Here is a 25,468-nt window from a genome sequence, read left to right on the forward strand (position 1 = left end):
ATTTTATTTTAAAGGTATTTATATAGCTAAGTGATTTGGTCTTGGTGGGGGAAACCCCTCCTTCTGGGTTAGCATGTAATTACATCCCTGTAGTTCTGCCTCCTGAAAGAGCAAATATTTAAATAGTCCTGGGAACCCATATGGATGGGCAAGTTTTCATGATGGGAGTCTGCACCTGCTAAATGACAACTGCTAGGGGCCAGGCTTTTTTGGAGTTAAGAAATACCCATTCCATTTAAACTAGGGAAGAAAATTTCTTTTAAGAATTGACCAGAAAAAGGATTAATCATTAAGAATCAATCTTTAACCATATCATGTCTGATAATTAGCATTAAGACATGAATGTTACGCACATTACATCACAATCTGTTAAGTAGTTTGATTGATTTTAGGTTTTCAGTAATTCTGCTCATCAGGGAATACTTACCTTTGTAAGAATGTGTAATTATCCTGATTAAACAGGACATAAATTGTGTGGTGCAATATGTCACATTCATACCTAGTAATCAACATATCGATTAAAAGCCAAAATAAACAAAGCTAGCAAGATTAAACAGTACCTTGGAAGAGTTAAGGTTTAGAAATACCAACGAAGCTAGCTTAGTAAGTAAGTTTAAAGCTAGATAACACGAGTAGCAGGTACTATTTAAATTAACAAGACTCAGAATCTAGAGAGTTTACTAGATGCAGGTAAGTAGGACCGGGTAAGACCTTCCCAATGAAGCTTTTGCCAGAGGAGGTCGGCAAGACAGCCAAGAGAAAGTCTCAACCATCAATGCAACAAACAAAGATCCAACTGGAATTGGACTTCCTGTCAAGTTAGCAAAAATCATCCACTGTAAACTGTGTTGACAAATGTCAGTTCTAATTCCAATGTAGAGGTTTTTCCCTAGGTTGATGAAAAGCAAAAGACTCAACTAGGAGCCAGCTGTGAATTCCTGATTGTTCTACTATTGACTGATTTAGGTCACTCTAATGAGGCTTCCTTTCCACCCTTAAATTTTATTTTATGGCAGATCTGTCACTCAAAAGTTTCATGGGGGTGAAAAAAGCTCTTACAGGCCTCAAGATTTGTAATTTGTGAGCTGAAAACTAAGGGTGCTAGAATACCCAAGTATCATGGGTATACAGGAAGAGACAGAGATCAGGTTAGGCAATTACATCCTCACCTCTATAAACTCAGTTTAGCACTTTCCTCAAACATGCTGAATGATTATGTCACTGTGTCATGATAAATGTAAAGTCTTTTTGTTTTTTTTGAAACAGCTGGCCTTGTGATACAATGACTTAGCAAACAGTCTGGCAATTCTTCAACAGGTTAAACAGTTACCAAATTACCCAGAAATTCCATTCCTAAGCATATAGCCGCCTCTCCCCCATGAAAACATTTTGTCATCCAAAAATCCATACATGTATGTTCAGGGCAGCATTATTCCTAATAGCCAAACAGAAATGCCCATCAACTGATGAACAGAAAAATAAAATGGGGCCAAGTAACATTTGGTGATCAAAAGGGATTAAGTCCTGATGTACTTAAAGAAACCAGTCACAAAAAGCCATCCACTATACGAAATGCCCAACATAAGCAAATCTAGAGAGACAGTAAAGATCAGTCATGGCCCAGAGCAGAGATATCTTGGGGGGGGTGGGAATGAGGCAAGGATCAGTAATAACCTCTAATGGGTATGCGGTTTCTTTCTGGAATGATGACAATATTCTGTGCTTGAACTTCTTACCTCTGTATGGAATTTGTTGTCACACAAATACAATGACGTATTAATTGGTTTGAAAGGTTCAAAGTCAATGTTGACTTTCTTTTCCTTTCCTTCTTCTGTTACAATTGTACCACAGTAAACAACCAGGCCATTTGGAGGTACTGCAAAAAACATAATTTCTCTACTTAAATCCACAGCTAATTTCCCTCAATTAATAGAAAATATTCCCAACAGCCTACTGTCCCTGCTCCCTTATTTTGAATTCTTTTTTAAAGATTTTATTTTTCAGTAATCCCCATATACACAGCATGGGGCTCAAATGTACAACCTGGAGATCTACAGTGACATGCTCTACCAGCTGAGCCAGCCAGGTGCCCCATGTCCCTGGTTCCCTTAAATCTTAATTTAAATAAAGCAGAAATGTTTATAAATCTCTCCTGGAGAGTTCTCTCCATAATTTCAAAAATTATTGAGATGTTTTAAAAGGGAGGATTTATGTCTTTAAGTAACTACTACTTTAAAGAATGTTACTTAAAAAAAGGGGGGGGGGTTAAATTCCAACCAAAGGGACACTGCTGATAGCTATCTGAAAAAAACCCATTAGTGACCAAGAGCATCAGGGGATCAAAATGGAAAATATAACCAAGACAAAGTAGAGGAGGAAAATGATCAAGCTCTAGATTACCTTTGTTATAAAGTTTGAGTCTTTGTTGTACAGATGTAATGGCTCCCAGGACTGAAAGGCGGTTTACTCGTGACTTAATGTTAGATGCAGTTCCAAACTCATCTGCTAACATTTTTGCCACTCGTGAAATCTGGTCTTTGGGAGGAATGATCAATGATATCATGCTTGTGCCATTGCTGTGGGAGAAAGAAAAACATCAGAGGTTCAAGTACCACGTAAGTGAAGAGTGAGGAGTTTAAATTCATGCTTATCATTAGTACAGTGAGCTAATGATAGTCTCTTAAAATAGAAACCAGTCACTCCCTAGGTGACCAGGAAGGAAGAACTACAGTGTGATCAAAGTATGCTAGGTTAGGAAGAGTGTTCTGAATATGGTAGGTACTCAATTATTTGTTTTTATTTTTTCTTTCTTTCTTTTTTTTTTTTTTAAAGATTTTATTTGACAGAGAAAGAGACTGCAAATAGGCAGGCAGAGAGAGGGGGGGAAGGAGGCTCCCTGGTGAGCAGAGAGCCCAGTATGGGGCTGGATCCCAGGACCCTGAGATCATGATCTGAGCCGAAGGCAGAGGCTTATTAACACATTGAGCCACTCAGGTGCCCCAATTATTTGTTTTTAATTTAAAAGGTTTTATTTATTTATTTGAGAGAGAGAGCACAAGCAGGGGGAGAAAGATAAACAGATGCCCCAGTGAGTGGTGAACCTGATGCTGGATTCAATCCCAGGAACCTGAGATCATGACTTGAGCAGATGTCAGACACTTAACCAACCAAGCCACCCAGGCGCTCCAGTACTCAATTATATGAATAAATCTTAGGTAGTAAAGAAAATGCAGCACTTTAAAGGGATGCTCAGGAACTCCTCATTCTTCAAGGGCAAAGAGTTAAGTTTTCATAAGGAGGTGGAGGTTGACAACAGGCTGGAATTTGACAGAGTCCATGGCGAAGGCCTGGAATCTGATGGTTCTTTCGGTGGGAGACACTGTCACAGGATGATGCAACAAGTCTTTACAAAGTCTACATGAAATAACAACTGAATATCATCCTGTCTGCCCCTTCCCCCTTTAAATTCCAGGCTCACCATGAAAATTTATAATCATTAATTTAGCACCCTAAGTAATGTGATAATGGGAAAGGAGTGTCTTGGAATTCACACAAATATCTCAGTTAGGAAATCACACACTCACTCTAAGTATATCCCTAAATGTACTCTACATATTCATCACTGTTGATTTTGAGAGGATTTATACACCACACACAGCATACACTGAGGACCTGGTTAATTCTGGGTGCTCAAATTCCAGCTTCCAGAACTAAAAAACGAGGACCAAATTCTGAACTATGGAGGGCACTACTACCAAGGCCTTGCCAATATGGGAAGGCTCTTTTGAGCAGCCACCAACTTCTATCTATGATGCCAATACCATCTTTTTAACTACATTATCTGAACATACTTATTAACAACATCTCATTTCAGTATTTCTAGTTCTACCTGAAGCACACACAATACTACATTACCAAAACATATCAACTCATCACTAATCATTAGGATAATGCAAATCAAAACACAAAACCACTTCACAGCCACTAAAATAGTTACTATCAAAAAACAAAACATGTTGGCAAAGTTGTGGAGGTATGAGAACCCAATACCGTGCTGGTAGTAATGTTAAATCATACAGCCATTATGGATAACAGCATGGCAGTTGTTCATATAATAAAATATAGAATCACCATATGATCTAGCAATTCCACTTATGGGTCTATCCTCCAAAGAGTGAAAGCTGGGAACCAAACAGATACTTGTGTACTAATGCTTATAGCAGCAACATTCACAACAGCCAAAAGACAGAACTCATGCCCACCTATCCATCTTTTGCATGAAGAGTAACACAAAAAGTGCCACAGATATAGAGTGGAATATTATTGTCTTTTTTTTTTTTAAAGATTTTATTTATTTATTTGACATAGAGAGAGAGATCACAAGTAAGCAGAGAGGCAGGCAGAGCGGGGGTTCCCCACTAAGCAGAGAGTCCCATATGAGCCTCGATCCCAGGATCCTGAGATCATGACCTGAGCTGAAGACAGAGGCTTAACCCACTGAGCCATCCAAGCACCCAGAATATCATTCAGTCGTAAAGGAAATTCTGATACATGCTACAATATGTATTAGCCTTGAACAATTTATGCTAAGGGAAATAAGCCAGATACAAAACCATACAATATAATTTCACTTATATGAGGTATCCAGAATAGTCAAATTCACAAAGACAGAAAGAACAGTGGTTGCTGGGGGGAAGGGGAAATAGGGTGTCTGTTGTTTAGTGTGGTTTCAGTTTTACAAGATAAAGAGTTCTGGAGGCTGGCTGCCTAACAATGTGAATGTATTTTTGACCCCACTAAACTGCATGCTTAAAATGGATAAAATGGTTAAATGTTACACTGTGTACTCTACCACAATACAAAAAGTTGAAAAAAAAAGTTCATTTATGATAAAAAAAAAAAATTTAAAGCACACATTTGTCTCCTTGACGTAGCAGTTCTCAACCTGGATACATATTAAAATCAAGGTGGGGGGGCGCCTGGGTGGCTCAGTGGGTTTAAAGCCTCTGCCTTCAGCTCAGGTCATGATCCCAGGGTCCTGGGACTGAGCCCTGCATCGGGCTCTCTGCTCCACAGGGAGCCTGCTTCCCCCCCTCTCTCTGCCTGCCTCTCTGCCTACTTGTGATCTCTGTCAAATAAATAAATAAAATCTTATAAAAAAAAAATTAAGGGAGGGAGAGTTCACTCTAGGTGGCCCCTTCTCAAAAGCGGTTCCTGTAAGTTCTATTCCTTAAGATGCTACTCTCATCTCTCTTCTTAAGTTTAGGAAATGCCAATATAATCAACTCTCAATACCCAAACAGGATGGAAAAGTTACTATTTAAAATATTAGATTATCGGGATGCCTGGGTGACTGAGTTAACTGTCTGCCTTAGGCTCAGGCTGTGATCCTGGGGACCTGCAATGGAGTCCCACATCAGGCTCCTTGCTTGGCCTTGCTTTGGAGGTGTGTGTGTGTGTGTGTGTGTGTGTGTGTGTGCTGGGGCCTGCTTCTGCCTCTGCCTGCTGCTCCTCCTGCTTGTGTACGCTCTATAACATTAAATAAAATCTTTAAAATAATAGATTATCTAGATCACATGGAGTTCATCAAAATTAAAAACTTTTGTGCTTCAAAGGACACCATCAAGAAAGTAAAAAGGCAACTTACAGAAATGGAGAAAGTATTTGCTATTCATCTAAGGTTCAACAGTTAACACATGATCCAGCCAATCCATCCACAGCACACCATTCTAGGTATATGCTCAAGAGAAATGAAAAGATATGTACATACAAAACCCACGCTCACGAGGCATTAGTAACAGCAGTCACGAAGGAAAAAAAAAAAACCCTATGTCCAACTAATGAACGTGTAACAAAACGTGGTATATTCATATAATGGAATATTATTCAGCAATAAAAAGGAATGGAGTATGGATATTTTACCCTATACCAAGTAAACGCAGTCACAAAACCCACACATTTTATAGTTTCATTTATATGAAATGTGCAGAACCGGCAACCTGGAGGCAGAAAAAGCAGAGTGACTGCCAAGGTAGAATGGGGGAGTTACTAGTAATGTGTATGGGGGAGGGAAGGGGGAAGAGTCTGTCTGGGTTAATAAAAATGTTCTAAAATTATAGTGGTGATTGTTGAACTTTCAAAAAACCAGTATACTGTGTCCTTTATTTTATTTTATTTTTTTTAAAGATTTTATTTATTTATCAGAGAGAGAGGGAGAGAGCGAGCACAGGCAGACAGAATGGCAGACAGAGGCAGAGGGAGAAGCAGGCTTCCCGCTGAGCAAGGAGCCCGATGTGGGACTTGATCCCAGGACGCTGGGATCATGACCTGAGCCGAAGGCAGCTGCTTAACCAACTGAGCCACCCAGGCGTCCTACTGTGTCCTTTAAAAAGGGGGCAATTTAGAAGGTAACTGGCTGGCTGAGGAGAGCCCGCAACTCTTAATCTTGGGGTTGTGGGTTCAAGCCCCATGTTGGGTATAGAAATTACTTAAATAAATTCTTCAAAACAGAAGCAGCAGCAAAACCCAAACCTGCCCCCAAGTGAGGAGGAAGCTTAATTGGGGGTGCCTGGCTACGCTCAGTTGGTGGAGCATGTGATTCTTGATCTCAAGAGTTCTGAGTCTGGGCTCCATGTTGGGCATAGAGCTTACTTGAAAAATTGATAAAGAGGGGCTCCTGGGTGGCTAAGTTGGTTAAGTCTCTGCCTTCATAGCTCAGGTCAGTTATGATCCTGGAGTCTGGGAATCAAGGCCCATATTGGGCTTCCTGCTCAGCAGGGAGTCTGCTTCTCCCTCTAACCTTCCCCCCTCTAAATAAATAAAATCTTAAAAATAAATAAAAATGGGGTGGTGAGGTTATGGACATTGGGGAGGGTATGTGTTATGGTGAGTGCTGTAAAGTGTGTAAACCTGGTGATTCACAGACCTGTACCCCTGGGGCTAATAATACATTATATGTTTATAAAAAATAAAAAAATTAAAATGAATAATTTTGCAGTATATAAAATTGTGTATCTATAAAGCTGTTACTAAAAAAAAAGTCTATGGAAAAGACTCATAACATGATACTCCTTTTAGTATATGTGCTGCCGAAGCAAGCACCATGATACTCCTTTTAAAATCTCTTTTAACCTGAAAGCTTACTAGAAAAGCCAAAGGTTTTTTCTGAGAAATGTTCTAACAATTGCTAATTTTATGCTAAAAAACAAAAAAAAAACAAAAAAAAACCTTATAAGGAGAATGAGTGGCAATATGAACAGACTCAAATCTATAAACACACATATATAGGAAATTAATAGTCTCAAATCTAATAGCTTCTGTATAAACAGAGCCAATATATCGTATCATGTAATATTTATCATTTATAGTAATATTAATTTCACAAATTTGTTTTTATGCAGTATTAGTGGTAGAAAGGGACCTCATTTACACAAGACCCTGCCCTTTCAAAGTTTTCTCCTAGTGGTAAATCCCACAGGTTCTCTCGCCAGACAAGCTGGACAAGCGGACAAGCTGCCTATATTCATTCAGCTCTTCCAACTATCAAAATACTTACTCTCAGGTTATTGGCTTATTTTCTATCTCTGAAATTGGCACTGTTTCTGTTGGGGTTTCTATTAAAAACACAGAAGGCCAGTTCATAATTTTTGTGATGTTCTACTCAATACAGGTTGATCATTGACAGACAGTACATGGTAAAGGATGGATACTATGTGCTCTGCTGCCACCCAAGTAGGGGAACAAATATTCTAGCCAAACCAGAGAATCAAGCCGACTTAAGAAGAGCAGCTTCACTTGGCATTACAAGCACAATCAAAATGACCACAAAGCAAAGCTGCTTCAAAACAATCCCTTGCTCATGCACACACAAACACACATTAAGTCAGGCATACCACTCTCTAAAATGCTTTTCGTTTCAATGTTCAGTGTAACCAAAAAGAACTTTTCTAAATCAGGACAAGGTGTCTAAAAATCCAAAATTCTACATACTATTCTACCTGTGGCCATGTTCCAGTTTCTGAACTAGATGGAAAAAGAATTCCCAAATGAAACAAACTGGTATCTTCTATTACAAAAAAAGAAAAATGCTCTTTACAGTCAGTGAGTTCACTGGATCCTATTTTTATGCAACCAACTGTAACAAACTGCTATTCTTCCAATAATTTATCTTGCTAAGCTCCTAAAAAGGAATTTCCAAAGAACCTTTCTGATAATTTTATATGCAGTTATGTCAAACTCCACAGGTCAAGGAGGAGAAGAGGAGTTCGCTGTGGGAGGGACTGGAAACATTAGGCAAGTCATTTTAACTTCAAACATGGACTCGATTGTAGCTGCCACCTACCTGTCTCTACAGGGTGCATGTGCATAAATTGACAGCACAATATGAAAATACAGAAGATGAGGAAAAAAAGACAACATATTTTTTAATACCGACTTTACTATCTTGTGCTTGTTTTCAGATTAACAGTTCTCAAGAGAACACATTTCTCTACTCTATAGGATCCTGGAATCTTTGGGGACCAAAGGAATTATTTCTCAAAAGGGTTCAGTTTTTAAAAGCTGACATGCCCTGATTTACAGAGTAGTTTCCTAGGAGATAGAACTAGCAAAGAGGCAATCAGTAGGGAATGGAATGAGAAGGGGCTCCAAGGATAGCAGGGGTGAGGCACACTTAGCTCGGAAGCAGACACCAAACCCCAAAGGATGGAAGTTTGAGGATAACAAGGATGTTGGGACAAATTCACTCAGTAAACCCAAAATGCCTGAAGGAAAGCCTTAAAGCAAGATAATCATGCAGAGGACAAAGCAATGACCTTAAGATAAGTAGCTACTTACTTTCCACTGCAGATAGGTTAAGCTGATAAGTATTCATTAAGCAACTTTGCTGTATAGCACCAAAGGGGGACAATCAACCCTATGCTTTCATCCATGTAACACTCTAGATAGAGCATAGTAAAGACACCTGAGAATAGTATCTTGCCACAGGTTTCCACTTAAGCAATTCAGAAATGTAGCCCTGCCCCCCCCCCCAAAAGTGGTAGATAAATTGCTAAGCTAAACAGTACTTAAAAAGCTAGTTTTGGCCTCTTACTCCTTCTGAATTTTGATTAATACTTAAAAAAGTACCTTTCACTAGTTTGCCTTTATGCCTCTTTTTATTCCATGTGGGATGGTGGTGGTGGTGGAAACACCTTAAGTTTTTAAATTCATCGTTATTAAGTGGATGGCCTCCACCTTAAAAATTTAAAGGCTAGGGGGCGCCTGGGTGGCTCAGTGAGTTAAGTTTCTGCTTTCAACTCGGGTCATGATCTCAAGGGTCTTGGGATCGAGCCCCATATCGGGCTCTCTGCTCAGCAGGAAGGCTATTTTATAATACCTGATTTTTAAAGATTTTTAAAAAATTTATTTATTTGACAGAGATTACAAGTAGGGAGAGGGGCAGGCAGAGAGAGAGGAAGGGAAGCAGACTCCCTGCCGAGCAAATAGCCCAGATGTGGGGCTCGATCCCAGGGTCCTGGGATCATGACCTGAGCTGAAGGCAGAGGCTTTAACCACACTGAGCTACCTAGGAGCCCGGATTTTTTTTTTTTTTTTTTTTTTTGTATGTTCGGTTTAATAGAAGCAGATTAAAAAGTTTTTCCAAGAAAGTTTCCAAACAAAATAAGTGCTCATTTATCCCCAAGATAAGCCAATCAAGGTTGTTAGACTAGTTTGTGTAAACACCAAAATAAAATCAAGGAAGCTGAGTATTTCATTTGAAAGTAACCAAAACAACCCACAGGAAGAAGTGAAGTAAAGCTTTCACCAAAGAGTTGCTGGACACATATGCAAACTACATTCTTTTTAAAATTTAACATTTTTCATCTACTGTTCTGCTTTGTCCCTGTATCTTTTTTCTAAAATCGAAAGACTCTCATTCAAAGTCAGTGAATTGTGAGGTACAGCAATGATTCATACGCAGGTTGTAAAAACTGGGCAAAGCCAGACAAAGCATACAACAATGTGGCACAAAAGGCTTCCTAGGCCCTCTGCTCTTGGATTCCTTCTTGTTATCACCATATCTGGGGTACTTTCCCTTATCAAACAAGGTTCATCAATGCTTCTGATGAAACTAACTTCTGAGCAACAAAACAACGGGAGACAGAAGGAAGTAGTTGTAAATAGATTAAATGTGGAAAGTAAATAAAATTAGACAAAATTCAGGAAGGAAGGGAATTTTAAATAAAGAGCTAACAGCTTTTCCTTCCTTCAGTCTCAAATAAACTTTTTTTTTTTTTTTAAGATTTTATTTATTTATTTGACAGAGAGAAATCACAAGCAGATGGAGAGGCAGGCAGAGAGAGAGAGAGGAGGAAGCAGGCTCCCTGCCAAGCAGAGAGCCCGATGCGGGACTCGATCCCAGGACCCTGAGATCATGACCTGAGCCGAAGGCAGCGGCTTAACCCACTGAGCCACCCAGGCGCCCCTCAAATAAACTTTAAAGAAAAGTTTCTCTACCTAACATGGGAGGTTATGAGTGTACCACCTGTTATTCATCCAAGGTTTCATGTACCCTGAGCATTATGGACAGGGAAACATGTATAAGGTCACCTGAAAGTATCAGGACTGAAATGCCTTAAGATAGAAAATGCACAGTATTGAGAGCAAAGCCTGGACTATGGGGTGTGTGTAACTTTAGATCTCACATAGTTGCAGCCTTTAGATTCAATGTGCCTTCTGACCAATAAGAAGCAAAGAAAATCTAGGCACTCTTTGACTTGTAAAGATTTTATCAAGGTTCATCATCAATAATGCTCAGAAACAGTTTAGAAAGGTAGCTGGAAAAAACCAACATGGTTCACACAAGGCTGTCCACTGACAACCACTATTGCGTGAGAACCCTGAATCCTTGAGGGACTTTCTAAAAGAGCAAAACAAAAAATAAATGCTCATATACAAAAAGATCTCCCCTTCCTCTATTCTGATTCAACTGCTCTTGAATAGGGACAGTGAAGGTAGTCATGATTAGAAGAGGGAGCCTCAATTTTCAGAAAGACTGATTCAAATACAAGTCTATCAATTCTGATGTGTAACTAGGGCTGAGAATCACTGGGTTTGGCTTGCTTTCTGTGACTTTAAGCAGGATCTCTTGGCCAGCTTAAGCCAGAGATTCCATGAATTCATCCCAACTTACAGAAGACAAACTGAGCCCACTTGCTGTAGGTAAGCTGCTGTCATTTGCCCTAGCAGCAATACAACTACAATGAATTGTCCAACTTTTCCAGGACAGAACACCCACTGCACACCAAATGCTTGCCACAGATTTCATCACCCCTCCTTAACAGAATTACTTTCAGTTTAGGACCAGGAGGAAGTAGACTGCCGACTACACTCTTCGTTGGGACTTAGAGGGTATGCTCCCCAAGCTTTCATCCCAATGTCTGACGACTGGGGTTGTGCCTAGGATATGGGTGGCCAAGGATTCCCACCATCCCCTTTCCAAGCTCAAAAATCTCAGTCAAATCATTTCTGGGAATTGCTAAGCTAGCCACATTATAAGGATCACCAGCTGTAAATTAACGAGTTCCTCACCAATTTCTACTGCCTTTGTCATGTACATTTTTTATGATTTTAATTTATATGAGAGAGGGAGAGGGAAAGAGTGTGAGTGCAAGCACATGAGCGGGAGGGAGGTGTAGAGGGAGAGAAGAGGAATAAGTAGACTCCCCGCTGAGCACAGAGCCTTGAGATCATGACCCATGCAGAAGTCAGATGCTTTTTTATTCACAATGGGGTTTCTATTTTTCTTTTACCAAACATGCAAAACTAAGTTTAAAGTTTGAGACTACAGCAATCTTTCTAATATGGGTTTAATATGGGAACAGTGTAGGAGGTTGGTTAGGAGCACAGAATTTTATTTTTTAAAATAAATTTTTAGGGCGCCTGGGTGGCTCAGTGGGTTAAGCCGCTGCCTTCGGCTCAGGTCATGATCTCAGGGTCCTGGGATCGAGTCCCATATCGGGCTCTCTGCTCAGCAGGGAGCCTGCTTCCCTCTCTCTCTCTCTCTGCCTGCCTCTCCATCTGCTTGTGATATCTCTCTGTCAAATAAATAAATAAAATCTTAAAAAAAAATAAAATAAAATAAATTTTTAAAATTTAATTTTAATTTTTTTTTTTTAAAGATTTTTATTTATTTGTTAGAGAGAGAGATACAGAGCGCAAGCACAGGCAGACAGAGTGGCAGGCTAGAGGCAGAGGGAGAAGCAGGCTCCCTGCCAAGCAAGGAGCCCGATGTGGGACTCGATCCCAGGACGCTGGGATCATGACCTGAGCCGAAGGCAGCCGCTTAACCAACTGAGCCACCCAGGCGTCCCAAAAATTTAATTTTAATTTTAAAAAAGATTTTATTTACTTATTTGACAGACATAGATCACAAGTAGGCAGAGAGCCCTACTCGGGGCTCAATTCCAGGACCCTAAGCTCATGACCTGAGCCGAAGGCAGAGAGGCTCAACCCACTGAGACACCAGGCACCCCAAGATTTTTTACTTTTAAGTGATCTCTATGTCCAGTGTGGGGCTTGAACCCATGATCCTGACATCAAGAGTCACATGCTCTTTTGCCTCAGCCATCCAGGCACCCCAGGAGCACAGATTTGTATAAGAGATTTGGGTTTATGTCATGTCTTATCTGTATAACCTACAGCAACTTACATAAATTAATCTCTCTGGGCCTCAGTTTCTGCTTTCTTCATAAGGTCATGAGAATTCTGTAATATATGTCACATGCCTAGCATGGATAGCAAATATTAAGGGCTCACTAAAAGGTAACAAGATAGAACTCTACCTTGTTGTACCCTACCCCTCTGCTCTTTAATAGTACCTTCAGAAACAGCACAGCACAGCTAGAAGGGAGAGGGGAAGCAATTTAGAAGGTGGTAAGTCTTATTAGAATCTGAGTAAGTCCAGGGGTTCCTGAGTGGCTCAGCGGGTTAAGTCTCTGCCTTTGGCTTAGGTCATGATCTCAGGGTCCTGGGATCAAGCCCGATCTCTGCTCAATGGGGTGCCTCCTTCCCCTTCTCTCTGCCTGCCTCTCTGCCCACCTGTGATCTCTGTCAAAGAAATAAATAAAATTTTTTTTTTTTTTTTTTAAGATTTTATTTATTTATTTGACAGAGAGAAATCACAAGTAGATGGAGAGGCAGGCAGAGAGAGAGAGAGGGAAGCAGGCTCCCCGCTGAGCAGAGAGCCCGATGCGGGACTCGATCCAGGACTCTGAGATCATGACCTGAGCCGAAGGCAGCGGCCCAACCCACTGAGCCACCCAGGCGCCCCAGAAATAAATAAAATTTTTATAAAAAAAATCTGAGGGACGCCTGGGTGGCTCAGTTGGTTAAGCGGCTGCCTTCAGCTCAGGTCATGATCCCGGTGTCCCGGGATCGAGTCCCACATCGGGCTCCATGCTCAGCAGGGAGCCTGCTTCTCCCTCTGCCTCTGCCTGGCATTCTGTCTGTCTGTGTGCTCTCTCTCTCTCTGACAAATAAATAAAAATAAATTAAAAAAAATATATCTGAGTTAAGTCCAGAAATAAAAGGTAACTTTTGGTAGGTGTTATGTTACTTGGATTAAAGGTCTTACCAAATCTTCCAACAGAACAAATGAAACAAACCAAAAATGCAGTTCAAAATAATAAGGCCAGAACACTAGAAATGGTTTTGTAATTTATTCTAAGAGAGAAATACAGAAATCCATTACCCTCTGAACCTTAAAAAAATTTTATTATATAAAAGCTTGAATAGCTTCATCCTACAGCTATGGTATGGGTTCACATTATTTTGATATAACCCACAGTCAGTCACTACTTCTGTCTGGTTATCAGTCACTTCAAAGATCTGACCCCATTTTCTCTTCCACCAGGAATCGAAAACTGAAATAACATGCTGCTTATACTGTCTATATAAGATTAAGGGCACAAATCATTATAGCACATGAATTTGATAAATAAACAAACGGTTAATTCTCAATGTGAGAAATAAGATCTTCCCTATATAGTCTCTTCTATACCAACACCAGAGATTTATTCTAAACTACCATACAAAATACCAATGAAAAATTTGCTAGCTTTGGAGAGGAGCTAACACTTGCATAGAAATGACTGCTTTAGCTTTGCCAAAACCCCAAAACCATAGTCTTTAATAAAATAAAACCAATACTTCCAAAGAGTCTTCTTTTGCTATCCTTAATTTTGTTGATCCTCAACTTAATGGCCTGCTGCTCCCCCCCTACCCAGACTCTATCATCTCTGATACTGGTTAGAGGCGGATGGGGCTGCCTTTTATAAAGAGCTTGCAGAATACCAAAGGAGGGGGGTGGATTCTGTTACTGTTCAAAAGGCTAGACAGAGTACTTGAAATTGGTTTATCCAACTGACCTCAGGTCAGATGCCATTACCAGAGGGGACAAAGCACAAGATCTGAACATACCGAGACACTAAAGCAGCTTCTATCATAGAGAATAGAATAACTCACCTGTTCCAGCAAAAATTTCCAGCAGAAAGTTTATAAAGGTTCATTTTAGTATTTTATGCTTAACAGCACTATTACTTAGTCATCCAAAACAAAAATGCATATATCTGGCGTACTTTTCTACAGTTACAGGCATTTATTTTGTCTTGAAAAGAAAAATTATAGTGGCGCCTGGGTGGCTCAGTTGGTACAGCGTACAACTCTTGTTTTCAGCTCAAATCATCATCTCAGGATTGTGAGATCAAGCCCTGCATTGGGCTCCATCGTGGGTGTGGAGCCTGCCTAAGATTCTCTCTCTCTCCCTCTGACCCCTGCTCTAAAAAAATAAATTAATTAGGGGCGCCTGGGTGGCTCGGTGGGTTAGGCCGCTGCCTTTGGCTCAGGTCATGATCTCAGGGTCCTGGGATCGAGTCCCGCATCGGGCTCTCTGCTCAGCAGGGAGCCTGCTTCCTTCTCTCTCTCTGCCTGCCTCTCAGTGTACTTGTGATTTCTCTCTGTCAAATAAATAAATAAAATCTTAAAAAAATTAATTAATTAAAAAATATTAAAAAAAAAATTAACACCTTCACAAAAGCTAACCTAGTAGAATGTTCCACCAAGGACCAGAAGAAGCTGGAAACTTTCTCCAGTATTCATACATCAAGGCAAAGCCTTGATTATCAATCACAACCAGATTTAGGGGCCAGTGTTCTACACAGGATCCTATAAATGAGACAGTTCACCTAATGTTTCTTTACCACAATGCAAGTATTTTTCAAATAAAACAAAAGCCACTGCCCTCCTGTTACTGTTCTAATACACAAAATGAACTTCTGGGGAAGGATTTAAGAGCAAGTTATTTCTCTCACCATTGATGCTCATTAAGATTATGTTTGGTTCCCAAGTTCTTCCTTGGGTAGATATGCAAAAAAGCATGCCTGTTTTCCTTTTATCTTTGCTCCTATATCCAGCACACCTGCTCCCTCCAGTAAAATGCAAACCTCCTTGGACAAGAGTCCTTTCAAAAGGGAATGGAAGATGTTTATACTTAGCAAAAGAAATTTCACTCAAAGAGCAAGGCAGTGTGGTATAATAGGATCACAGGCTCTGAAACCAGAAATGTGGGAACAGAAAATCTTGCACTGCCCCGTACTAGGTTGTGGTAAGACACAAGCTACCTAACCTTTCTGTATTTCAATTTCTTCATCCATTTAACGGGTGTAGTAGTTTCCTCAAAGAGCTGTCGTGAAGAGTCAAAATAGTTGTTATTCATCTTCAGAAAACTAGTTTTTTTTTTTTTTTTAAAGATTTTATTTATTTATTTGACAGACAGAAATCACAAGTAGGCAGAGAAGCAGGCAGAGAGAGAGAAGGGGAAACAGGCTCCTGCTGAGCAGAGAGCCCTATGTGGGGCTCGATCCCAGGATCCTGAGACCATGACCCGAGCCGAAGGCAGAGACCCAATCCACTGAGCCACCCAGGCACCCCAAGAAAACTAGTTTTATTACTTTACTAAAACATACCTCAGTCATGAACCTCTAACCCTGTCCTTCCTGAGACTCCTCCTTGCTTAAGTGGAAGGCCAGAAGATGCCAGAAAATGGGGGTAGCCAAGAAAGGAAGAAAACTCTTTTTTAGTAAAAAAGCTAAAAATATCCAGAGGTATTAAGGAATTCCTGTTTGGGGATCAGCACATTTTCGCTACTTGCAAACTAAGGTTTATTTAGGTTGAAAGGCAAACTGTTGGGACTGTCTTCAGCTCTGTCATGGCAACTTTACGAACAAGGCACACATGCACAAATGCTCTGTGCTATTTCAATACCCTGACAGCTCACCAACCATCAACCAACACAAAGCTCTTGGATCTAATTTTAGACTAACTGGCTTTCAATCAGGAATGAATGTCAATTACAATTTCAAAGCTGCAGATCAGTTACAGCTCCACTCCACTACTGTATCAAAGATACTGTATCAGCCAAATACTACTACTGCCCTAGGTAACATTCTATGACAATTGCCTCCCCTAGGAAATTTGCTGGAGCAGTTACACAATCTCTCTTTTGGTTTCTGACAACGTCCAACACCTCATTCAAGACCCTAATCATCTGTTTACACTATGCCCACTTCAACATGTACTGTGTTATCTAGTTCTGGAAATGGCTCATATCATCAATCACGGTTGTGTGTCAGACCATGCTCTCATTGTATTACACATTTCTTCCAAATGTCCAATGTCTAACTTACAGCAGATATTTGATGAAGCTTGTAAGTTGACTGGTTAGTAGTAAAAATGCATTTGCGGGCTTCATTTTTCATATACCTAGATGTGAGTTTGGGGGAAAAATCTCATCCGAACGCCCCAAACATGGTAGGGAAAAGACAATCTTTTATTTTGACTAGGATCACTCTTCTAAAGGAGACCTTAGAGGATCAAATGAAAATATGAAAACAGAAGAGCATGGGCCCAATATCCCCAAGTTATCCGCACAACAAGAAGCAGTTGTCAGGTATCTGAAAATGTCAAGTCCTCTGAAATGGACAGGAAGGATGGTGACATGAGACAAAGCATAAGCAGGATGAAAACTCTGGATCTGAAAATTGCTGTTAAAGATACAGAACTTGGAGGCTTTAAAAAAAAAATGAAAGCACCCATTACATACAAATTAAGTAGATGAAAGAGAAAGGGCTGGATTAAAGCACAGTAAATGTGATCAATGTATAATGTTAAGGAGTCAAATCTGTTTTCATCTTTGTATCATGAATGATAATGAAATTATGGCTCTTAAACTCAATGATGTTTAGGGGGAGGTGAGAAAAAAGCAAAAAACTTAAATTTTCATTCACTTATATTCAAAGGAAAAAAAGGTTTAAAAATAAGAAAAAAGGGAAGTTTTATTTATTTATTTGACAGAGAGAGACAGCAAGAGAGTGGGAGAGGGAGAAGCAGGCTTCCTGCTGAGCAGGGAGCCTGATGTGGGGCTCAATCCCAGGACCCTGGGATCATGACCCAAGCCAAAGGCAGACACGTACGACTGAGCCACCCAGGCACTTAGGAAGTTTCCAACTTAACAGACAGCAGGCAAGGGTTTAAACTGTGTCCACCCGGTGGCTTGAGATAAAGTTGTTACCAAAGGGAGCCTTCATGTTCTTTGAGGAAAGTGCCCACAAGAAACCTAATTTCCAATATGTTGGAAAGAAGAACCATGAACCCCTCTAATCCCTTCTCGCTCTCATTAAGGTAAGAGGCTGCTGAAGAATTAAGAAATCCCTTTAGAATGTATCCTATGAAAGGGTTCTGTTCTGAGATCCCTAGAAAATTCACTGGACTCTGAAGAAATTTCTGCTCTCCATGTTCTCAGTTGGGACAGTTCCAGCTGTGGGTCTATGGAAAACACACTAATTTTTCCTTCTGAATCTTTTTTTTTTTTTTAAAGATTTTATTTATTTATCAGGGGTGGGGGGGAGAGAGCAAGCACAGGCAGACAGAATGGCAGGCAGAGGCAGAGGGAGAAGCAGGCTCCCTACTGAGCAAGGAGCCGGATGTGGGACTCTATCCCAGGACGCTGGGATCATGACCTGAGCCGAAGGCAGCTGCTTAACCAACTGAGCCACCCAGGCGTCCCACCTTCTGAATCTTAAAGAAGGATCTAAGACCATTCAACCATGACACCAAACTTATTTTAAGTTTTCTCACAACAGAACATCCAGCACAAGGGGCCACAATGGGCACACTCTTAACCCTAGGTCTAAGAAAAAGGGCCCTCTCCTAATGCTAAAAGGGTCCAACTGGTCAGGGGAGGAGGGGTCAGACAGACACACCTATAACCCAAAGGGCATTTGGCTTTAAATGTTACTCTAATTAGGTACTGCGCTTTCCTAGGAGTATGTCCACAGTAAGCCTTCCTTTCCTGGAAGGGTATCTGCTATTACAATGAGAAGTCTGTCAAGAGTTGACATTCAAAGACAGTAATTGTTCATTAGGTTCACACTGCACAGAACACTATTCCTGAATACAAGGGCTGTTAGAACTAGTTCTGGGTTGAGGAAAGCAACCTATGACACTCGGGAGTTGCCTCAAGGACACTACCATAAAATATACTCTCTCCTTCTTCCCTTTATCTTTTTCCTTCTCATGGCTCAGACCTGTTAGTGGCATCTGTTTCATGACCTCTTCATGAGAGGCCACCAAGACCTCGGTCTGTAGCTGTACTCTGGTCTACATTCATCTCTTCTCAAGAAATTAAAAACATTCTAATTCTTGGCTTTTCTTGGGGGTGGTAGGTTTTACGCAGAAGAGAATGGGAGGTGGGAAAAAAAAAACCTAAAAGCCTGAATATTCTGGTATCACTTTAATTATAAGCAGCCCTTTAACGTACGGAGAACTTAATTAAAAATTAAAGTACCTAAAGCTCATGGCTTTGAGAACATTCCATGTATCATTTAGGTAAATGTTCTATTAACCAACAATTCTTATTTGGGGAAGGTATTCAAACACATTTGATATACTTTAATTGATCCAAATCATATCAATAGTCCATCCATATTATTTGTTAAAAAAAGCCTAGTCTATAATCTCACAAAATTATTTTCTTTTTAAGGCGGCTCCATACTGGGGCATGGAGTCCTACACAGGGTTTCTTCCCCCCCCCTTTTTTAAGATTTTATTTATTTATTTGATAGACAAATCACAAATAGGCAGAAAGGCAGAGAGAAAGGAGGAAGCAGGCTCCTGGCTGAGAGAGCCCAATGTGGGGCTTGATCCCAGGACCCTGGGATCATGACCCGAGCAGAAGGCAGAGGCTTAACCCACTGAGCCACCCAAGCGCCCCCCTACACAGGGTTTCAGTTCCTAACCCTGAGATCAAGAGTCACACACTTGAACCAACTGAGCCACCCAGGCACCCCTCACAAAACTACTTTTTTTTTTTTTTAAGAATTTATTTATTTGACAGAGAGTGAGAGAAAGAAAGAGCACAGGTGGGGGGAGCAGCAGAGGGAGAGGGGTAAGCAGGCTCCCCGCTGAGTAGGGAGCCCGATGCGGGACTTGATCCCAGGATCCTGAGATCATGACCTGAGCCGAAGGCAAGAGGCTTATTAACCCACTGAGCCACCCAGGTGCCCCCCCTCACAAAACTACTTTTAATTCAACATGTGAGGAATTTAGTAGAGATGTTAAAAAAATGGTTATGTGGTATAAGAAATATATTTGGTCTTTGTCCATGGCTTTTGACAGAGCTTCTAAAGCCCTTAGAATTTCCTAAGGGTGATAAAAATATGTTTATAAAAAATAAAAAATTATTAAAAAAAAAAAAAAAGAATTTCCTGGGTGATGGGTTTTGTCATTCCCAAGGAATTTCTGTGGAGTACACCTCAGTTTATAATAAAGTGACTTATGGTAGGGCCACTGGGGTCACCTGAAAGATGAGGTAACTAAGGGTTGGAATTTTCAGCTCCATCCACAGCCCTCTAGGAAAGGTTTGTGGTGTCAACGGAGTCTGCAGATTAAGTTCTATAAAGCCTTGAACAAGAGTTAATGAACCTCTGGGTTGGTAAGCCCAGGAAATACTCCCCAGTTCCAAAGAAACAGAAGCTCCTGTACTCAGATGCTTCTGGACCTCACCTTATGTATTCTTCATTTGTATATATACTTATAAAAAAGGACAGTGGACATAAGTGAAGTGCTTCCCTAAGTTCTGTGGGCCATTCTAGCAAATTATTAAATCCCCAATTTAAAGGCTATAGGTCAGAAATAGGAGAGGCCCAGACTTAACACAAATGGGGACAATCTTGTAGGACTGAGCACTTTACTTTATGGGATCAGATACTAACTTTATATAGTGCCAGAATTAGATTAAATTGCAGGACACCCACAGCTGCTGTCCGCTAAGAGCTACAGAACTGCTTGGTGTGGGGGACTGCCCCCCCAATCAGGTATCAGAACTCCTTAGAGTAGAGGAGAAAAGAAGCTGAATATTTCAGGGAGGGAAAGGCAGTCATGTTAACTAGATATTTCTATTTTCTTCAAAGTCAAAATATCTACAAGTTCTTTTAAACTAAACAGTAAGATTTAAAAATGCCCCCAAAACACCCATAAGACTCAAAGTTTACAAACTGTGCAGATCTTCAAAGATGGGTTATCTGACTAAGCCTTCATTATTTTTGAAATATACAAGGTTCTCTGGTCAAGGTAAGTTGAAAAATATTCTAACACCCACAGATGCAACTTAACCCAAATTATCCTGGTCTGTTTGTCACATTTACCACCGTCCTTGGCCAGAACAGGCTCTGGCAATGATTTTATTCCCTGAAAACTATAAATCTTCCAGCCTTGTATCTGGAGCTACTTCTTGCTGGGTCAGAAAACATTAGTAGGAAAAAACGACCAAAATTTCCCACTCACCTTTCTTGTAAAACATATTTACCTACTTTAGTTCCTTATCCTAACTATCCATAACCACAGTTCCATTCACATGGCCCTGGTTCCAGTTCTGGCTTATGTACACATTTGTCTTCATTAAGCCAATGGTGGAGAATGTACTACGAGCAATCATAAACCAGGAAGAACTTCCACTAACTTCAAGTGGGACTTAGTATATCAAAAGAAGTGGCAGGTTATTTTATTAACGCACAAAGAAACTAACATTCAACCAGACTTTTATGAAACTAAATTAGTATATTCCACAAACTTAAATTTAAGATCTACGTGTAACACTTCTTTCAACTCAGAAAATTAAGTATGATGTGGACTACAAAGACTCCAAGTTCCCTCTTTTAACCATTTTGGTTCTTACAAGTGCTCTTCCACAACATTAAGATAGCCTGTTATAGGGGCACCTGTATGTCTCAGTTGGTTGAGCATGTGACTCTTGGTTTCAGCTCAGGTCGTGATCTCAGGGTTGTGAGACTTAGCTGAGCCTCATATTGGGCTCTGTGCACAGTAGGGAGTTTGCTTCTCTCTCTCAATAAATAAGTAAAATTCTTAAAAATAAAATAGTCTGTTGTAGCTTAGATTACAATCTGAGTCATTCCGGTCTTGTATTTTCAGAAAACATAATATACATTCATTGCACTTCGTAACATATTGGTTCAAGGCCTGGGCTCTGCTACACTTCAGATGCCAAGTTATTTAACCTCTCACCTCAGGTGCCTTAGCTATCAAAAGGTGGCAGTACTTCTTTTGAGGATTGAATCAAATAGTGTGTTACTTAACACAGTGTCTATAATATACTAAGCACCCAATAATTATTGTGCTTAGAAATCTCACTTTGTTCAGATGTACTTAATTACTGAGTCCATTTTGCAATGGTTCCCTTTTTAAGCTACATTTAAGTGATATTATCTAAAGATAATCATAAACTGACTCTCAATTTCAAAAAATTACTCTTTTGGTTAACTATAAGCATACCTTACAGTTACTGTTAAAAACAAACCAATATGATTTTTGTGCCCAGAATTCTACAATGCTAAAAGGGTTAAAAAACAAACCAAACAAGGAAAACCCCAAACAAAAAAACAAAACAACCCAAACAAAAAAACATTTCAAAAACTATTCTATTAATCCACCACTAAGTTTCACTTAGTGCTAATAACCATGCTTGAACACATCAGTTTTCTCCTTAAACCCAAAGACTACCCCCAAACACCAGCACACAAAGATTCATTCTGTCATCCAGTTTGTCTTTAAAGATCATTACATTTCTCCTTAAAATATTTTAGCATTAGGCAAAATATTTTTTACTATACACTATAATAATCTGAGCCTGACTTTAATACAATTCAGCCAAGAACAGGAATCTTCCTACTCCCTAAAAGAATTTGGTATATACCGGGAAACTTCTGAGCCAAACTGAATACAGTTGTGGCTCCTCACCAATACCCAGAGATGGCAAAAGATTTAAAATTTTCATGGGATCAACATGCAACCAAATCCTCAATAAAAGCAAAGTAGGACATGATTATCAACCATATTATTTGTTTAAATGAAGACCACTTTCCAGCTATTTTAGACAGCTTAATCCTTGTCTAAAATGTCCACACTAACACCATCAATTAGAAGCAAAGTTGTGCATGAGAACCTCATTTTTGATGTGCTTTCAACTTGACTGAACTGTGCTAATAAAAGAGATAAAGCCTCTAAAAGCTTTAAACGGTAGCTGAAGAGTTTCAAGTAGCTAGGTAACATGGCTATGAGCAAATCAGAGAATAAGTTTCCTTCATCATGCACTAGAAGGGAATGCTGTTACTACATAGAACGTTATTTTTAATGTTACTACACTCAGACAACAGTCAAATTACAGTCATAAATTCACATCTTAAGAGTTTTTCAGAGAATGTAATGTATGCAGATTCTAATGTGTGACACTGCCTCCAATGTAAAGACATACAAGAACAAATCTACAGGTCATATCAAACTTTAAACACTGCAACAAAAATCCATAAAAGCCATACTCAATTAAAAGTAATACAACAGAAGATCCTAGTGAAACTAATCTAATTCCTGACAGTACATCACACATAAGGAGTCATGACCTGTACTACCTCTCCAGTATATGTTCACACTTAGGAGAATAATTATTCTACCATGAGGCAAAAAAACTGTATGTGTTCAAGTTCCTGTAAGATTATTAAAAAGATCTATTTTATTACATTCAAAGAAACAAACTTAAAAAAATTAAAAATAAGCTGCCATCTTCAATTTATACTAGGTAAAGAGTTAGCAAAAGCCCAAGTCACTGAATGGATAGCCAAACTTTCAGAAGCTTAATTTCAAGCAGAACTGTCACTAATTTAATAAGAAAACACAACAGCAAAACCAATCTAACAACTCTGGGCCTTCCATGTAACTAAGCACACTTTATTTCATGTAGTAACAATTAAAAGCTTGATTAATTCTATCACTGCAAATCAAGCAAACGATGACAAACCTGGGCTGGAAACCAGAATGTCCAATTCCTGTGTTCAAAACAAATTTTCAACATGGCCTGGGGCAAGGCACCCTGCTATTCTAAGAATGCTCAGACATACAAATATGTAATGTTCCAAACACTTTTTTTTTGAGCCACTTCCTGTAAGCAAAAAGTTCCTATAACTGGGAAAAGAACAAAATAAACAAACTAAGAAAATGGGAATACCTGACACACCTTCTCCAAACGAATAATTTTAACTTTAAAAAAAAAAAAAAAAAAAAAGAGGCATATACAGCCAGTTTCTATCTAACCTTCCCATAGTATATACCCACAAAATTTACAAAAGGAGACCCAAAGCCCACCTAATTCAGTTCTAAACTTCAACAAGCATTAGTACATTAGGCTCTACTATCCCTGAAAGTTCCAGAGAGAGGCCAAAAAGGACCCCGTAGTTAACAGTTCACATCAACGGCCCCATAACCCTGTTTCTCATGTATATACAGAAGCGGATTCGTCCACCAAAATCTCCTCTCTGCCCCACCCCCCCCCACGTTGGCATTTTCATTTCATAGGTGGGTACTTCAACAGCTAACACCAGGAACCTCCGGGGTAACTGGAGGACTTGGGGGAAGTCATCTCGGAAGAGGTGGAAAACCCAGAGATATCAAGGAAAGGCAGAAAGAGGCTGTCCCTGGCCACCTCTCCTCCTTCCCGTCCCATCCAAACTTCACCGACCCGGTTCAGAAGACCGGGAGGGGGAGGCCATTTTAATGAGACCTGGCTGAGAAACCTGAAGAGAGGAAATTAGGAAACGACGTTCAGAAAGGAAGGCCGAGCTCTTTCCCCCAACAGCACCCAAGTAGGGTGGCAGCAACTGGAGCTCGAAGACGGAGGTGCTTGATTCAAGGGCCAGAGAGAGATTCAAAAGTAGCAATGGCCTTCCACGAGGGGGTCAAGGGGGCCGAACCCCGGGAGCGGGGCCCCTTACCCCGAAGCAGGAGAAGGACCCCTTCCCCGGCCAACCGCGAAGACCCTTGCCCCTGAGTCGGGGGCTACTACCCAGAGATCCAGAAGGCGGGAGTTGACTAGTGCCTGGTTCTCCTCATCCGGCCATGCGGCGCGGGGGCGGCCATCCTGAGGGGTCCGGGAACCAAGAGAGCACGGGGGGGCCGGACGCGGCGCTCACCCGCGGGCCGCCTCCAAGCTCTTGATGAGCTTCTTGATCTTCCAGATCTCCACGTTCCTGTCGGCAGCACTGGGGTCGTCCGCCATCTTCTCGCCTCCTCCTCCCTAGAGCGGCCCGGCGGGGCCCGGAGACACCAAGACCACAGAGTTAGCGCCGCCGCTGGGGCAGAGCGGCCCCCTTCCTAGCCACCCCCAAGAGGCCCTCTTCTTCCCGCCTCGCGCGGCCCGCCGCGGCGGTCGCTGGCCTCTCCCTCCCTCGGCTTACCTAAGGGCCCAGTCCTGGGCGGCAGCGGCTGCTCCTCCCCGGCGGCGGCTCCGCGGCGGCGGCTCTGACGTAGGACACCGGCTCCCTCTCTCCAGGCAGCTGCATGTGTTGCAATCCGCTCACATGGGGCCTGTGACATCACTTCCTCCGCCAGAGGCTGAGTGGAAGTCGGCGGGCGGAAGGGAGGGGGCCGGTGCGGAAGAGAGGAAGCTCTGCGCGCGCCGCGACTTGCCATTGGCTGTCCGCGCCGCGGCCTACAATGAGCTTGCTGATTGGTCGCAGCTGGGGCCGCGCGGCCCTGTGAGGTAGGGCCCGGGGCGGGGAAGTACCGCCTTCCTTCCGGTCCGGCTAGCCCGGTGCAGGAAGCGGGCGGAAGCCGGTGGCTCTCGCGAGGATTTATTTAGCGACCCGCCGGCCTCCAATGGGGGGTGTTTTCTAGAGGGCGAGACGGAAAACGTCTTTTCCGTCCCTCTTTGGTGGATGGAATGGGCATCTGAAAATCTACGACACGCGGCTAGACGATCGGGCTGGGACTCGTGATTTGAATTGCGCCTGAGGAGTCTTAAAGAAACGCCTCAAACTTCGTGGCTTCATACCTGGCAAAGTGCTCGTCGGCCGACGTGCGTCACTGT

General features: G+C 41.2%; 1 protein-coding gene across 1 annotated transcript in view; it reads right to left on the minus strand.

The window, feature by feature from the left end:
* The window catches only part of ETF1 (eukaryotic translation termination factor 1), a 33,218-nt gene extending 8,237 nt beyond the window's left edge, over positions 1–24,981 (minus strand). Inside the window, exons 1-4 of the mRNA XM_059417667.1 lie at positions 24,837–24,981; positions 24,573–24,676; positions 2,401–2,576; positions 1,737–1,876 (exon numbers count right to left, since the gene is read on the minus strand). Coding sequence (XP_059273650.1) covers positions 1,737–1,876; positions 2,401–2,576; positions 24,573–24,658 — 402 coding nt within the window. The 5' untranslated portion in view covers positions 24,659–24,676; positions 24,837–24,981. The remainder of the gene's footprint in view (positions 1–1,736; positions 1,877–2,400; positions 2,577–24,572; positions 24,677–24,836) is intronic.
* Between the last annotated feature and the right edge of the window lie 487 nt (positions 24,982–25,468).

This window comes from Mustela nigripes, chromosome 12 (genome assembly GCF_022355385.1).
Source record: "Mustela nigripes isolate SB6536 chromosome 12, MUSNIG.SB6536, whole genome shotgun sequence".
NCBI lineage: Eukaryota > Metazoa > Chordata > Mammalia > Carnivora > Mustelidae > Mustela > Mustela nigripes.